Genomic DNA, 16,945 nt, shown 5'->3' with positions numbered 1-16,945 from the left:
ACCCCATTTTTAACTCTGTAATTGTGCGTTTATTTTTCCTCCGCATTTATACACACAATGCCACTGAACTGTACTCAATATTAACAACTAGAAGTGGTGCTAAAAATACAATGTAAATGCTATAATCTTTTTAAAGTCAAACACCTATGATGTATCTAAGTATAAAACCAAAGCATTCTGGAATCTAGATTCTACCATACTGTACTCTCCTGCTTCTGCTGTCAACGACACTGACAGATATTAGGTTTTTCCCACATTAGTGTTAAATGCCACAAGTGAAATACTTCACACTAGCACATGTTCATTCATAACTGCAATCAAACCTACTGCATTTCTTTTTCTTGGAAGAAGAGGTATCTTCTATGCGTGTTCTACTAACAGCACAACTCAAACATTTTATATTTTCATTATACTTACTCTGCAGAGGCAGGCAAGATACTTATGGGAGAGATATGAGCACTGCAATAAAGAAGAAATAAGTTAATGTAATGCAAACACTTATCACACTAAATAGAAGTCTTGAAGTCAACAGAAAGCAACTTAGAAAATACTTAAAGACTGCATGTAATGAGGCTAATAAAAGTAAATATGTAAAGAAAACACTTCTTTGCAGTCCCTTTATTATTTAGATAAAGAAATCTGAAAGAATGCCATCATAAGACAGAAAGTTGTAGAAGGAGCAGTGCAGACTTCTGTCTCTCAAGAGCCAACACTCAGTACATTATGAAGCTGTAAAGCTGTCGGATGTATGGTCGTTCCCATGGGAAACACTAAGCACTTAGTCTCCAAAGATTTCCTGACACCTTGCTTAAGAATGCAGATTTTAACCTTGCTGCCTAAAGCAAATTCCAAATTACTGTTTTCCTCTACAGCTGCAATTCATAGAGGTTCTTCCCTGCCTCTCAGACTGTTGCATAATTTTATTTTGCAACGTTCAAGGTACCTGCACCACTCTCCAAGGACAGCTACGTTTCAGGTGCAAGGCAAGTACCTTCCAGAGGTTTGGAGACACAAGCTAGCCATTTGTAAAGCATTCAGAAATCTCCTAGCACAAGCCACTTCAGCCTAGAATGTTAAAACTCCCTGAGGAGGACGAAGGGTGGAAATCAGTGCAACTAACACAAGTAAGTTCAAGGAAGCTAACTCGTGTACGCGCTCCCTCTTCAATTTTCCATTAATTTGATCAAAATTCTGTCATTATAAACAGAATATTTAAGTGTTAGACAAAGTGGCAGTACATATGCAAAGAATGAAATAAAAGAAGAATTATATATTTCAAATGGCAATGAGTTGCAACTTACAGGTCTTATTCAGAGAAAAATACTAATTTTACTTCAACTAGGAGGTGAGGAGGGAGTTAAATGCTTTTTCTTCCTATTATATATAACTAATCTCAAAAAGCTGAAAAATAAAATTATAGTCTATTCTTTACCATGCGACAACATCGTTGGCAGCCAAAGTTGATTTTAAATATTATTTTCATGAATGCATAAAGTAAACCTTGAAATACGAGGGACGTTGCCCCTCCACTGCAGAACTGCACAGGTACTACCTCTGCAAGACAGCTTTGACTCGTATTAGTCTGTACACAGTCTCTCTGCTTACCCAAGAAGAGTTTTAATACAGCAAGGAATATCTTGGTTAGATCTTATCAAGTTTATTAGTAGTTCCACCACCAGAGAGGTAAGATAATTAGACCACCTCAAGCAGATTTTCTATTTTTTCTTCCTCTAAGTATATGAAATACAAGCAATAGAAGACTTTCAATTAAGCACCAGCTGATAAGGAGTTAAAAGTATTTATTTAAAAGTAATTATGCCTTTTTGTCTTAGACAACTTGTACTGGGTCAATAGCAAAGTGCACTGTATTTAAACACCAGCATGGAACAACTGAACAAGCAGGTGTTCGCAGAAGTTTTTAATTATTTTTTTTCTTAATGGAAACTTGACTTTGAATCAAGCGCACTTTATGATTTGTGTGTCTGTTTGCCTAGGTGGTGAAAAACCAAAGCAGATCTATTCCAAATGCTTTGACAGAACAGGCAGCTCTAAACTACTATTTCAAAATAAACATTGCCACATAGCTTTGGAATATTAAAATACCTGATGTAGAGGCCAGATCCTGCAGCCGCTAATTTCAAAGCTGCCGGATCAAACAACTGAGGGTGAACATACTGGCATTTTGTTTTTTCTTTCAAACAGAGAAACGGTAAGTTTGCAACTTAAGATATTTACATTTCAATGGTATTTCTCTGCACAGTACAGCATAGCCCTACCACTTGTAGACAGTGTTTTAAGTTTTCTGATAAACAATTTTTCTTTTGACAATACTTGAAATGAAAAGATGAAGACACGAAGCTGTGAATAAGATCAGCCCCAAGCACCAGATGAGAGGAGCATAAGCAAGAACCTCAGAGAAAAAAAAGTAAGATTTCAAAACAGAAAAAAATGTTGTTAAGTATCCAATCTCAGTATTTTCAGTAAGTTCTATAAAGGATGCATTATAAAAGGTATGCTTACTTTCTAAAAGTACTAATACATATTTGTACAGATTGAAATCTATTTACTGTTAAAACACAGGCACTCCTAGGACAAATTGGGGGGGGGGGGGGGGGGGGAGGGCGGGGGGGGAAAGGGTTCAGAGCACAGAACACTGCAACACTCTAGTTGTAAAAGAGAGCAAAAACAATTTCAGTCAAGGGCACAAGTACAAATACTATTCATAGGAAACTGATGACCTGGAATCCTTTTATTCTCCCACTTGAGACAATGAGGAACTGTGTCAAAAGTGGGGAGAATCAAACTCATCTCCAAAGAATCCAAAAGATTTCCGACACGGTTCACAACAAAATTTTCCATCTTGCCGCGTAACCTTCAGCCCCCAGCGTTGGATCATTCACCAGTGCTTTTACTAAACACCTTTAGATGCATTAGAGGTACTCAGCAAAAGATGTGCATAAATCAGCAGTATTGCAAAGCCTGAAAAATCCTCTTACTACGTAAAGAGTATCTTTCGTCTTCAACTAATCACTTTAGCAATTAAGGACTTTTTGAAAGAAATGTCTCAATCGCTCTTAGCTGAAAATACGGGACAACTTCCCAACCGATGTACCACCGTTCAAGGATACTTTTTAAAAGCTGTAATTTATACTGCTACACAGAGTCTTAAACGCAGCATGACACAGCAAGACACAGAAAGGTAAACATCTTTGTTTCATAACGCTAACCCCCTCCCTAGAATCCCTTTTGCACTGTCTCCCGACCCATAGAAAGTCTCATAAAAAACATACCTTAAGATAGAAAAATACATTAACAAGAGATAAAACATTTCGAAGTTTTTCTTGGTAATTTACTGACTGTACATAGATTCTGATTTCTCGTTAAAAAAAACCAAATCAGTTGTGACATTATTTCACTTCCTAATGTCTCCAAAATACATTTAATCTGAGACAATTTTAAAGTTAAAAATAAGGTCTCATTTGCAAGCACATCAAAGCCACATTTGCCTTTTATATATTTACCTGTGCTGCAGAACTTTACAGGCCATTCTGATTATTTTTGCTATCCCAAACGAGCACTTGATGTAAAACTGCTTCATTTGAAAAGCAGCGAAGCGGGCTGCTGGCTGCTGGTTATGCATGCTGCTCGCCGGGCTTCAATGGCTGCTTGTCAGGCAGCACTTCTGGAGTGCTGCACTAAACCCCGCAGTCTAAATAGAAATAGACTGCAACATGAGGTCACTCCTGACAATAAGCTGCCCAATCAACACTTGAAAGCTTTCCTAACGTGTTGTTCACCGATTTTCCAGCATGGAAGGAGGGACAAGTATTTGGATGTGAAAGAGAGCCCTAAACTAAAAGAATAATATATTTTCTAGCAATTCAGGCAGTTGATGGTGGTTAGCCTTGCTCTATCTATGCATTTTGTCTCACTCTGTTGCTGTTAATACTATTGCCTGCACTGATCAGAGCTAATTAAAGCAAAAAAGGGTTAACAAAAATATCACACAAGCAGTGAGGAGCTCACCCTTGACATTGCATTTCATATAGACAAAGCAAACTGTTTACAGAACTTACTATTTGTCATAAATACAAATATAATTATATATAATAATATATTTTATATAATATATAATTATATGTTATAATTACAAATATAATTTTGAAAAGCCCAAAGAACGTATTAAGAGTTTTTATAATAGGCTTTCGACTGACAATATTTGAGAAGAACTGCAAAAAGTATAAAGCAAATACCGCTTGGCAAAGCGCAGTGATGAAAAATTTGGAGTGACAGAGAAGAATTCTAAAGTGATTATTTCAACAGCACGTCTTAAAAGTCAGCTGCAACGCTGAGTCAGTAATTCTTTCCTCCGAAAGTCAGGACAGCAAAATCAAAGGAACCCTGGTGAAAAGGCTTCTGGTAAAGGAGAGTATGATGTTTCCTTTACAAACGCATTGTCAAATCGTGTGCAACAAATGCGCCCTGTTTGGGTAACGGCCTTAAAGATCGGTCAACAGGTTTATTTTAAATACCATTTTCCAGCAGTCACTAAATCAAACTGCATTAATGATTATCCACATTCTCACTGGATCTCTCTCACACTCAAAGTCAAATTAACACCATGCAGTGCATGAAGGTCATGTGTTTCAGAAAGAACAAACAGAGAGAGTAAAGAAAAAAGGTAGTGAGCAAAATTATGAGCAAGTTACAGTCCAAATAACTAGAAGGAAGGTCATATACCCCACTGAATGAATCAAGATAACTAATCTTTAGCGTGCGGAACATGCAACCTCAGCATTCTTCTCTATCTCTCCACAGAGACCAAAAATATACAGATAGTCAGTTCCCAAAAATCTGACAACAGCAAAGAGGTAACAAAACTACCGGTTAAGGAACTGCAAGAATCATGTTTAAATTCTACTTCTCTTTCCTTTTTCAGATGCTGCAGGCCCTATGTCAAGACAAACATCCCAATAAACCTGCATTAACATTTGCTTTTTTAAATACTTTTTTTTTTTTTTACATCAAGAAACTACAACAAAAAAAGGCCACTAAATGCATACTATGAAAGCCTTTAAGTTTGGAAAAATATTTAGAGTAATTATAGTGGTTAAAAGTTTAATAAAGCATACTTTCTCATTCACTGTAATTTATTTATTTTTACATTTCCTGCAGTTGTTCTGGTTTTACAGTCAAAATTCTTCCTTCTACAGGATTCCTCCTTATCCTTTACCACAAATTATGTAAAATGCCAACCATAATTAACGCCTATTAATTTTTAATTAACCCTAAACATTGAGTAAAAATGTTTTTCTCTTCAGGCTATCAAATTTAAACTCTCGAACATGTTGAGTTTGTCACTACTGCTGCGCTTACACATTCCGCAAGCAACTAAATACCTGTGAATAGTTAAATTGCTTTAAAGCTTTAATTGGAAGAAGCAGCACTTTTTTACGTATTCCAATTGCAGCAACTTTTAATTTAAATCAAACTAAAATTAACCAGCTATCTTGCTGAAAAGGATAATTAACAATTAAAATATAAGTTAAATTACAAAACAGAATTATGTTTCTCTCCTGATTTTATATTTTACTAATTCCTGCAACAAAGCAGAAGGAAGCGTGCAGCCAAGCTGCTGAACAGATTTCAACCTGAAATCCACATTCTTGAGACTGGTTGCTCGTAGGCACTAAACTTATCCTGCATTACCCCTGCGTTTCCACCCCTTTTAGTCACACTTTTATTATAGATTCTTTCTCACCCCTCCCTACAAGTTCTTACATGCAATGCCCACACCTAACACATCCTGCAGAGCTATGTAAACTATAATACAAGTAAAACAGCCTTAAAAATTAAAACTTGTGTACTACCAAGCATGTAAAACAAACCTGTGTATTACAAGCAAGTGCAAATAAGCTCTCAAATGCAAGTACCATTTTAAGTTTATGCATCTCCTTTATGAGGACAGGTCTTAATTAAAATCTGACTCCCACTCTAGTACTCCTGCCTGATCCCTCTACAGAGTCTGGCTCTTAGGCAGGTAACACAGGTCCCTCCAGCTTCAGCAGCCCTTACACCTGTTAGGACAATGCAAGACCTCGGCTTTCTATGCATTTTTCTAGTAACTTTTTTCTAAAAAGCAATTAACAAATTAAACCTCAGCTTGTGCATAGGTACATGTCACTCCTACATTGATATAACAAAGAAACATCAGCCTCCAAGATAAATTTAGTTGGCAGGGTTTAAATTAACTGAAGAAGGATCTTCGTATTAGCAAGTCAACTTTCACAAACCGAGGTATCCAGAGCCTTCATTTCAACTCAAATTAAGGAGACTTTCTGGACCTTAGAAATCAAGTTTTTTTGCAAGCAACCCATTCTACGAAGTCTCACGTATAACCTTACAAAATGCTATCTTAAAAGTGCTCAAAATTTCTTCCACGGTGCTCCTACTAAAGGCTTTTCTAGAACATCTATATTCCAACCTAAAAATCATTAATGGTCAATATTATCCCACTTGCTCTCCACTGCCCTTTTAGTCATATATAGTTCCTCTTCATGCCTGGTGCTTTCTCTCTCTAGCATATTTTCAGGAAGTAATCACATCTAGACAGTCTTCATTACAATTGTTTATGAAGTATATTCCACTGTACTCTAGGGAAATAAGAAAGTACTTTCCTCCTCATTTAACACCTGACCAAACTGGGCACAAAAAAAGACCAACCTGGACAAATAAATTCTCACAGGTTTAGAAATGAATTAGGGTCATGTAAGGACACTAGCATGTGACAAGAAATCATCCTAGGATTTCCCACTGAAAGGGAGTGGTGGAAAGATGGCACAGAATGGATTTGCATCTACAAATACTCAGATACTTTTTAGTTTCTGCTTAATTTCTGCTACAAAATTTACTGTTTAAATAACACTTTATGGTTTCACTAAAATACGCCCCTTTTCCCTTTCTCTGCATAAATCACCATAAATAATCCAATCCGAGTTCTACAGGCGTTCCTCTTCTGAATTTGGGAACAGTTATTTTATCCCATATTTTACTACAAGAACTGCACCTACTTCCACAGCTTCAGTTCGTAGACAACACCACTTACCTCTAAAGTCTGACAGCTTCTCTCTCTCAGACAGAAGAGACTATACTCCAAACTTTAAACCCAACCTCCGAGGCAGAAACAAGTTACCTTGTTGATGCTGTAACACTCCTGGAATCCGAGAGACTCCCTGTCATATCTAGATGCACCACAGCTGGCCTTTCATCAGGTTTCTCTGTGCCATCTTCTGGAAGTTCTTCAGACTGCTCAAGCTTTACATCTTCCTCCTCTTCCAAGAGATCATTGATCTAAAAAAGATTTAATCACAGTTAATGGCTTGAAAAGTTCTTTTAAGAGGTCCAGGGAACTTAAGAGGTGCAGGTGACCTCTTAAGTACTGTGTCCAGCTCTGGAGCCCTCAGCACAGGAAAGACATCGACCTGTTGGAGCGGGTCCAGAAGAGGGCCACAAAAGTGCTCTGAGGGCTGAAGCATCTCTCCTATGGGGACAGGCTGAGAGAGCTGGGGTTGTTCAGCCTGGAGAAGAGAGGGCTCCAGGGAGACCTTACTGCGGCCTTTCAGTACTGAAAGGGAACTTCTACGAAAGACGGCAACAAATTTTTAGCAGGGCCTGTTGCAACAGGACAAGGGGTAATGGCTTTAAACTAAAAGAGGGAAGATTTAGACTGGATATTAGGAAGCAATTTTTTATGCTGATGATGGTGAAGCACTGACCGAGGTTGCCCAGAGAGGTGGTAGATGCCCCATCCCAGGAAACATTCAAGGCCAAGTTGCACGGGGCTCTGAGCAACCTGATCTAGTTGAAGATGTCCCTACTCATTATACTAGATGACTAGGTTGAACTAGATGACCTTTAAAGGTCCCTTCTGACTCGCACTATTCTATGATTCTAAATGAGTACAAGAGGTATACAAACAACATCCATGTGAGAGGAGAACACATTTTTTAATTTTAGAAAGCCAGGCATGCTATACTTGCTTTTATGTAAAATCATACATTCCACATCACTAAAAAGCTACATAACTCTTTAGAAACACTGGACAAAAACTGAAAAGGGAAGCACCTTTGATGTAGTAAATGAACACAAGCAGAATGAAGAAACAACAAAATCCTGACTACACTGAAGTCCCAAGGCACAGAGCCTTTCTTTTTCTATGTATAAAATAAGGACAGGTAATTCTCCTCCATTCCATAGGCAGCCTTATTTGTATATGATATGAGAGGCATTTTCAAACCCCTCTATGGAAGGCAATATAGAAATCTAAGAATCCAAACTTTAAAGCACTGAATGAATACTTGTAAAGGTAAATGTAAGAGCAAGACTATTGAGAAGTTTCTGTGAAGCCTCTTGTCTATTTTTGTTTCCAAATACAAATGTTTTTACTGAAGAAGTAAAATATAGCCAATTGGAAAAGTAAAACAACATAGCCAACGACACCTTCATTTTTTACAAAGCAACTATTTCTAAAACACAAAGAGGTAAACTCAACAAAAGTGACTGATTTGCAAAGCCCGTCTGTGATTGATCACTGATCTCCCAAACTTGCAAAACGCAGAAAATAAAGTAGCAGCAGCAGCCTCAAGAAAATACACTTTATAATTCAGCTTTGTTTTATACTCATGTCAGATATTAAGAAAAATTGAAAATTTATCAGTTTAAGATTACACAGAAGGCAGAGAAAATATGTTTATTTATTTTTAAAAGGGGTGTAATGCATTATATGGTGCTACATTCAGGGCAAGAAACGTGTTTATCCCCAACTTTCCTCCGTAATTGCAGGAGGATGTGCCAGTGAAGCAAGGGCAAGCCCAGCGGCACACAGTCAGCTGCCACTGGGGCTGCACCCAGTGGAGACAGTGGCCCTTCTGTACCCCCACCGCACCAGCCCGGGACGGAACAGGACCCAACAGTAGTGCACTGTTGACATCTGGTGGAGACGCCACGAAATTAAAGGGACATCCCAACAGGTCTCAAATTTAGGGATAAAAAAAAAAAAAAAACAAACCCAAACCACACCACACTGACTGTTATGCTTGGGAAAACTTTGCTAAAACATATCATAATCCACAGACAAATCAGTAATTTTAAAGCATGAGAGTACAGATCAATTAACTGTACTTTAAAGAGCAGTCATCCCAACTTAAGACGACAGTCCTGAGCCTCAGGTTGCAAAAGTTACAGCCCAGCTTTATTTAACAGCTTCCTGCATGCAGCAGGGCTGTGTCAGTTCTCAGTGCTAGACGTATTCCTGCGAAGAGCTAAAGAGACAGCAAACATTGCAAAGCTGCAGCACTTTGCCAGAAGAGCCAGCAGAGCAGAAGCTGCTCAACCCAGAACTTGCTGCCCGTGCTTGGCAGACCAGACCGATGGGTGAGGTGTCTACTGCAGGGAAGAGGAAGCAACCAGCTGCCATAGTACTTGCCTTACTTGTCTTGCTAGAGGACGGGTTTGTGGGATGGTTAGGCTTTAAAAATTCAATATTTCTTGTTACCTTCCTTAGCAACTGCTGGCTATTTACCCTTTTTCCTCTTTCAAGAAAATACATCATGTGTTAAGCCAACTGAACGTGAGAAAATTCAGTTTATAGCTTTCCATATTTCGAAGGAAGAGTTTCAGCCAAGGTTTTATTAATAATCCATGAACCTGGCTTCGATAATACAAAAACTACTTCTTCCATGCATTGTCACTTACATACAATGACTTGTTAGAATTAAAAATATTTGCCAACAGAAGGAGGTTGTATCACAATAGAACATTTTCATTTCCGTAACAACTCTCCATCTCTATTTATCCCCGCATGACATAGCATTTTACTTCACAAAGTCAAATTCGTTGTGAGGAAAGGCGTAAGAGTGATTGATAATCGATACCACGGTCAGGTGATCTGGCAATCCTGACAGGTGAAATCTAGGACCAAGAGCATTTCTATTCCAGTCAATTTTGTTTCTCTAATTTCAACGCTTTTCCCCACTAATGTCAAGATGATATTTTGAAGTCCTAGAATCAGAAACAACATTCAAAAATTTTGGCATAGGGAACCACCACTGATAACATCATCAAGTGGAGTGCGAGACCCTGCATGTTTCTGTAAGACACACCTAAAAATATTATTGACCAAGACCAACAACAGTTCTGCATTTGCTTAAAAATCAGTTCTCCTTTCCTAATTAAAAAGATATACTGTTTATATATTTTTCTGTCTTTTATAGATGCATAACAGTATCTATATTGGGCAGGATATCATTGTTGGCTGAGTTCTTACATATTTTTCTATATAGCATAGCTGTACTTACTACAAAGCAACAATTTCACAAGCCACGTTAAGTATCTTAATATGTTAACATGTTATCTATGTTAAATAAATGTTAAATAAGGAAATACCAGGTTTTATCAGTTTGCGAGAATCTACCGAAAGGCACACTAAAGAAAAGTATATTTCAACATATCTTTCATAAACATAAATGTGTATGACAGTTACTTAAGTGATAAAATACTGGCATTTAAAATATTCTTACCTGCTCAGTTATTGAGCTTAAATCATTAGTAGATGAAAAATCTTCCTCTTCATTTTCAAAGAATTCATAGTAGTTCTCCAGAAGCCCCGCCATTATTCTGCTAACTATTTCTTGCTCTTTCAGATCCTCCACATCTGTGTAAATGCTAAAGAATTCAACGCTGGTTTAGTCTAAAAGTCTAAATCCAACTCCTTCCTGAAAGAACTCCTGTGAACAGCTTCTATGACTAAGGGCTACATTTCACACCATTATCCCCAATCCATTCTGAACACACCAACCTTTACACATACCTTCACATTACTGCATTATAAATGTTTCCACTAGTTTATATTTAAAAGTGATGAAGTAACAACTATTCAGTCAATTAAGTCTTCATGAGGAATATTTATAATTCAAGTGTTTTCCTGTAGAGAGAAAACCCCAGTATACTTCGTACTTTAAGAGCTTTCTCCCAGCACTGCTTTCTTGCTGCAAATAGTAATCTTATAAGCTATCTCTAAAGAATTTGAATCTCAGTATAATTACAGTAATGCAAGATCAGTGGTTTCTAACACCATAGCTCATAGACAAGCTGTTGTTTAAATCCAAGAAAAAATTGTAAGGCAAAACTGGGGTGAGGGAGTGGAAGGAATGGAAAGAAACGTATTGCCCAAAACTTTTTGTGTACTTGATGCTGTTACTCATGGACTAAGAAAGACTTTAGACTACAGATGTACACTGTTGAATTCACATAAAAACACTGTATGAACTTACTGAAAAACATCCGGGCCAAAGACTGCAGCTAAAGAACTTGCCGACCAAATTTCTTCATGATGCGATGCCACATTAGCTAAGAATTTACACAGAAACTTTAACAAACTGTAATTAACAGGTGGAAGCTGCTGCAAGAGGAACCTCAACTTTCTTCCAAATTCATCTTCATTATTATAATCTGAAAAATGTAATAAAGATATTTTAATCACAAAAGTAAAATATCTGCTTTTTCACATTTGATATTGATCAACTTTTTGACTCTGACAAAAATTACTTACTGCTGAAGTACAACTAATTTGGTCAGACCACAGACAAAAATGTCCGAATTTGACTTGCATTTGTTTGGTCTAAGATTTTTCGTACTAAATTTCTCCATGGAAAAAGAACACTACCACCCCCAAACCCAAAAACCAAAGTATCCAGCCCACATATCTGAAGAGTATTCATAGTGGTAGTACTTCATAACAGTCTATCTGTCCTAGCATCGCATCCTCTCGTTTCTGTCTCTGGATTAGTCTCTTCCTTTCTGATCTTTCCAAGGGAGGCCGATAACCCATTTCCTATTCCGTCACTTTTCTTCAATGATGTCAGAGGTTTGGAGGGGTGGTGAAGAGGTGGGGGAACATAGCAAAAAAAAAAAAAAAACAACCCTCCTCAGTAGATCCCATAGCAGAGTACCACCAATGATAAATATAATTTCTTCTATGAAGCAGAAATTGATAACCTAAACCAATGATTGCTACCATATTCTCCTCTGCAAGTCCAATCAGCAGTTTTCAGCATGTTTTCCACAATTAATGCTCACTCAGGTTTCCGATTACATAGGGCTAGCTCCTCCATATCCTTTCATTTACCATTTTTATATAACAACTGCTTTGCAGAAGAGCTCTAGAGATAGCAACAGCTCCAGAGGTAGTGAGTCAACTTAAAAGCTAGTTAAAATTCTCCCCATTTCAGGTAAGCTAAGCACTTTGTCACTTTTTCCTCTATAAGCATCCCATTCTCAACTCTACTTCCTTTTGTAATACTTAACTGATGAATATAAGCAATCTCAATGCAGTTATCCTAACGCATACTTAGCTTGAAGCTTGCTGATTCAATTTCAGACCCGAAAAAGGGTCTCCATAAAACTTCCTTATTCTCACCCTACATCTAACTAACTTCATCAAAATATCTTCCCACAAACCTCATCTGTTACATTATCAGCCTTATAGGCAACAAGGTTCAGAGTTCATAATTGTTGCTAACAGAGAAATTCCATATAAAGGAAATGTCAGGAAAGCAAAACGGGAGAAAAAGTTATAGTAACAGGCCTCCCCTTCTTTCTCAGATATTTGAAAATTCTTCTGGGATTAGTTAGAAAGGGAAAAAGATGTTTGAAAATGATGAGCAGTCGCTCTGCCTCTCTAGATGAGAGAGCTCAGACATCCTGGTCCTTAATACCAAATCAAAGAAGTGAGTAAATTCCCTGTTATGTATCTAGGGTAATACCAAACATTAACTGTGCAGGACTTCATTTGCTTGGACACAGTCAACACCTACAGTATTTGAATACAGGTAACCAGGCACAGAAAAGTAGTTTTCTCAGCACAGTAACACAATAAAATTAATATATTATTGTTAGTTTTTATTCTAGAAACGCGTGTGGGAAAGAGAACAGCAAAATAGAACCTAAAAAAATACTATCACAAAGTAGACCTTCAAAAAAAAAAGAGAGAGAGGGGATAGTCAGACCACCTTGCACATACACATCTAAATGTTTTGTCTAACAAATCTGTCCTAAAATTTAGGTTTAAACAACAGCCAGAGTTCTGAAGTGAGGATATTCTTATCTGTAACTGAAGTCCTCTGGCAGTAAATCATGGATACAAACTTCTGGGACACACGGCCTAGTGCGCTGGGGTCAAATTCACACTTCAATTACTACAATCCCTTGCCTTTGAGCAACCACCATTAGGCCTGCACAGAACAAGCCTCAAAAGATGAATATAGATATACGACAAGGTGTGGCCTAAGTCGTTTAGAGAACTAAGCTTCACCTAACAACCTAACAATACGGAAGGCCTGCTAAAGAGGGAAACAGCAGAAGTATCATATGGATCCAGAATTATTACCACCTTCTGCATTTCTGTAAGCAATTCCTCTGCCGAAAAAGCAGCTGATATTATAATTCTGGAAACCAGCATAGATATGTCTAGCCGACAGTCAAATACCAAAAGTCAAAACCTGAGTAGAGGAAACCGAAACTCTAATTTTAGTATCAGGAAACGACATTTAAAGTTTATGTGTTTTGATTTCCTTGGTACAGATAAAGTGAGTTCAGAAAGATTTTAAAGTTATTTTACACTTTAAAAGACAGTAAGGACACAAGCTGCAAGTTTAAATGAAGTTTCTCTGCATATTTAACAAAATGGAACCAAATGGGGACTTACATGCTGAAGAACAGCTCTTTTCCCGAAACAACCCGTATGTAAATCCTTCCACAGTCATGCATTTAAAGATGGATAAAACCCCAGCTTCACACCATATTTTACAAGTTATAGAAGGGAATTACACTGTCACACCAAGTGCGTATATCTCAAGTCCATTTCCAGTCCTGATAAATAGCATTGCAAATCAAGGTGCACAGCAGTATTAGCTGAGCAACCTGCAGCATTCTGCATTACTGTCTTAACAATCCTTTAGTTATTTATTATCTTTTTCATGGAGAAAAAAACAAACAAACAAATCCAAAAACCCCCAAACAACGGTTTACTAGCTACTTAGGTCCAATCAACCATGACCTTAGCAACGCAAACCAAATAGCAGACATACCACTAATGAAATTCCCTACCCACTTCAGTTTCACATTACATCACGGGTCAAAAACAAACAAAACTTCAGCCTTCAAGAAGTTTCTCTAGCCAGTAGCTTCCAAAAATCGTTTCCAGCACAAGACTATTTAGTGCCTCACACATCAGTGTTCAGCTTCTGCTCGTCAGCTACCCAGATAACCACCCCACATTCAAAGTTTCAGGATACACAGGCTACCAAGAGAGGAAAACAAAGCAGCTTCACACTGCTGTAGATGACCCTCCAGTTCAGCACTTGGTAAATACAGTGTAACAGCATGTGAAATCTATGCTCTACTCATCCTACAAACTGATTCCCGCTCTGAACAAACAAGACTATCACAAGCGTTATCAAGCTCTTATCAGGAATAAACTCGACAACAGAAAATTAAATCAAAAATGTGCATCTTACAAAGCAAAACAAGACCAGCACTTGAAGAAAAGCACGAACTGACGCTGGAAAATGAGTAACACTCCTGCAGAGTGACAACCAGCACAGCTCTCAGTCTTGTCACAGAACTCCAACGTCAATGAACCCTTTAAGGACATTACTACTGTAGTACTGCAAGACAAGCGTTTTTACTAGTCAAGTTATGAATCAACTCCAACACCACCCAACACAGCAGAGGCAAAAAGACCCAGGAGAGTGGATACATATAGGCAAGTTAGCAATCAGTAAAGAAAATAATGTGCCAGCATATGGGTGTTAATTTGAAAGGGCAAGGTTTTGCAGTATATGAAAAAACATACTTAGCAACAATACGTTGACAATGGGGTTTTTTTCCCTCCTACAAATGAATTTTAAACTGAAAAAAATACACAGTGGGAAAGCAAATATGACATGAGTACAGGGCTTGAGAACTCTTCTCTAGTACACAAAAGCTTTAAGTGCCATGGAAACACAGGCAGAGTAAGTGAAATTCAGAGGAAGTAAGACAAAAGCATTCCCTAGCACTTTTAAAGCATCGGTGGTGAGAAACTGTCAAATAACTTTGATTCCAGTGGCTTTGACCAGTGTCCTAGCATTCACACACAAGAACATGCAATATTCAGACCTAATCGGCATATGTGGCAGCTTCACTATTTTCCTGCATGATGGATAAACTGTGTCTTTGAATCCAGACTGAGTTTCCTAAAAAGAACCTATTTATTTGGAGTTTAAGCTAAGAAAGGTATATTTGAATGCCTCCCGATGCACACATTATTACACAAAACACCAAAGAAACCCTAGTGCCATTACAAATCTCAATTTAATACTGTTTTTTACTCTTAAAATAATAAAATTAAAACAGTGAATCAAAAATAATTACTACCTTGAGAAAGTTGCATCAAATGTATGTGCAAACTGCCTGGGATAACTGGCTCTGGAAGTTCTTGAAGAAAAAATCTAAGAAGGCTAATAGCTGAGGGTACATCTGCTTCTTTAACCAGGTCCACATCTTCTCCATTATCATATCGTTGCCGAAGCCACTCCACTGTCTCAGCATTCCCATTGACTTGAAAAAGTCCTTCTTGTTCCAGACCCCCTGAGTTAGAAAGAAGTTGAAGAAATAAACTTTTAGATCCAGTATGGATAAATATATCAGAAAATACCGATAATCGGATATGCACAATTCACATACTGAATGACTTTCCGGACAACAGTTTTGCAAGACTTCCAGCAGTCCTTTGCCAACAAACACATTCTTATGCCCAGATAACAATACAGCAATAAAGTAAATGTTAGCAGTACCTAAAACACACAATTTCCTATGAAGTACCCAATTGAACTGACTGCATTAGTGTTAGCTAGAAAACAGTGATAATCAAACATAACAGGAAGAGTAAAGAAAGGAAGTGTGTATCACTGAAAAAAAAAAAAAAAGACCAACCCAAATCACACCCAATTAAATGTAAGTAACCTAAGAAAACAAATACTCTTCAAAAAACACAATCTATTCTGTAAGAACAACAGCTAAATATATGATTTAAAGTACAGCAAGATAATACATACCATGTTCCTCAATATAGTCCACAACATGGCGGACTATGAATGGAACCTCATTGTCTGGTTGCCCTTCTTGCTGCAGCTCATCAAGTGGAATTCCAAATATTTTGTTAGCAAGAACAGAGTTGCAGTTACTCAAGGAAGGGGAGGAGCTCTTCCTCATATCTTTTTGCAGCCAAAAATCAAAGCTGTCTGTTCTGTCAAATAAGGGGAATTAAAAAGCAAAAATCAGAGTTCAGTGTACACTGTTGCATGTATTGATCTGTAACACAACATGCTTTAATTACCTAATGCAAATGCTCTCCAGTCTCTCTTAATCAGTTCACTGATTTAATGAAAAGTTCTGTAATAACTCCAAATACAGCTAACTACATAAATGGCTGTTACTGAGGTGTTCTGTTCAATCCTCAGTAGAGGGCCGATAAGAACATACACAGTGGCAAGGAAATTCAGAAAATTCTAGTTACAACATCGTTACTTAAGTTTTAAGGTACTTTGGGAGACCTAGATTCTTCAATACGCTTTCCCACAGTATTTATCAGTCAGGCTTCCCAGATCCAACAGAAAAGCCTCTCCAGAGGAAATGAAACTAGTGGATCATATCAAACCGAAACCACAAGTTTTAGTTGCGCGAAATTATGAAGTATTTTGTGATACACAACTGCGTTGCAATCAACTTCTAATATATTTGGCATTTTCTCGTCTACACAATAAAGCTTTCAACACCTGCATCAAATTAAAAGTTTTACTGAACCCCAAACCCCCAAAACTGGTTTACAGTTGCTCAGTGATACCAT

The 16,945-nt window shown here is 37.6% G+C and overlaps 1 protein-coding gene across 10 annotated transcripts in view; it reads right to left on the bottom strand.

The window, feature by feature from the left end:
• Nucleotides 1-16,945, bottom strand: part of FAM13B (family with sequence similarity 13 member B) — a 52,675-nt gene that overhangs the window by 24,067 nt on the left and 11,663 nt on the right. For 9 of the 10 annotated variants that reach the window (XM_054217148.1, XM_054217142.1, XM_054217144.1 and 6 more), the window contains 6 exons: nucleotides 16,155-16,345; nucleotides 15,475-15,687; nucleotides 11,331-11,508; nucleotides 10,578-10,722; nucleotides 7,193-7,350; nucleotides 418-459 (listed from right to left, as the gene is read on the bottom strand). In XM_054217148.1, coding sequence (XP_054073123.1) covers nucleotides 418-459; nucleotides 7,193-7,350; nucleotides 10,578-10,722; nucleotides 11,331-11,508; nucleotides 15,475-15,687; nucleotides 16,155-16,311 — 893 coding nt within the window. In that variant the 5' untranslated portion in view covers nucleotides 16,312-16,345. The remainder of the gene's footprint in view (nucleotides 1-417; nucleotides 460-7,192; nucleotides 7,351-10,577; nucleotides 10,723-11,330; nucleotides 11,509-15,474; nucleotides 15,688-16,154; nucleotides 16,346-16,945) is intronic. The other variant, XM_054217145.1, reaches the window with a different exon arrangement.

Source organism: Rissa tridactyla, chromosome 11, assembly GCF_028500815.1.
Source record: "Rissa tridactyla isolate bRisTri1 chromosome 11, bRisTri1.patW.cur.20221130, whole genome shotgun sequence".
NCBI lineage: Eukaryota > Metazoa > Chordata > Aves > Charadriiformes > Laridae > Rissa > Rissa tridactyla.
The sequence above is the reverse complement of the archived record's forward strand: the minus strand, read 5'-3'. Positions and strand labels throughout refer to the sequence as shown.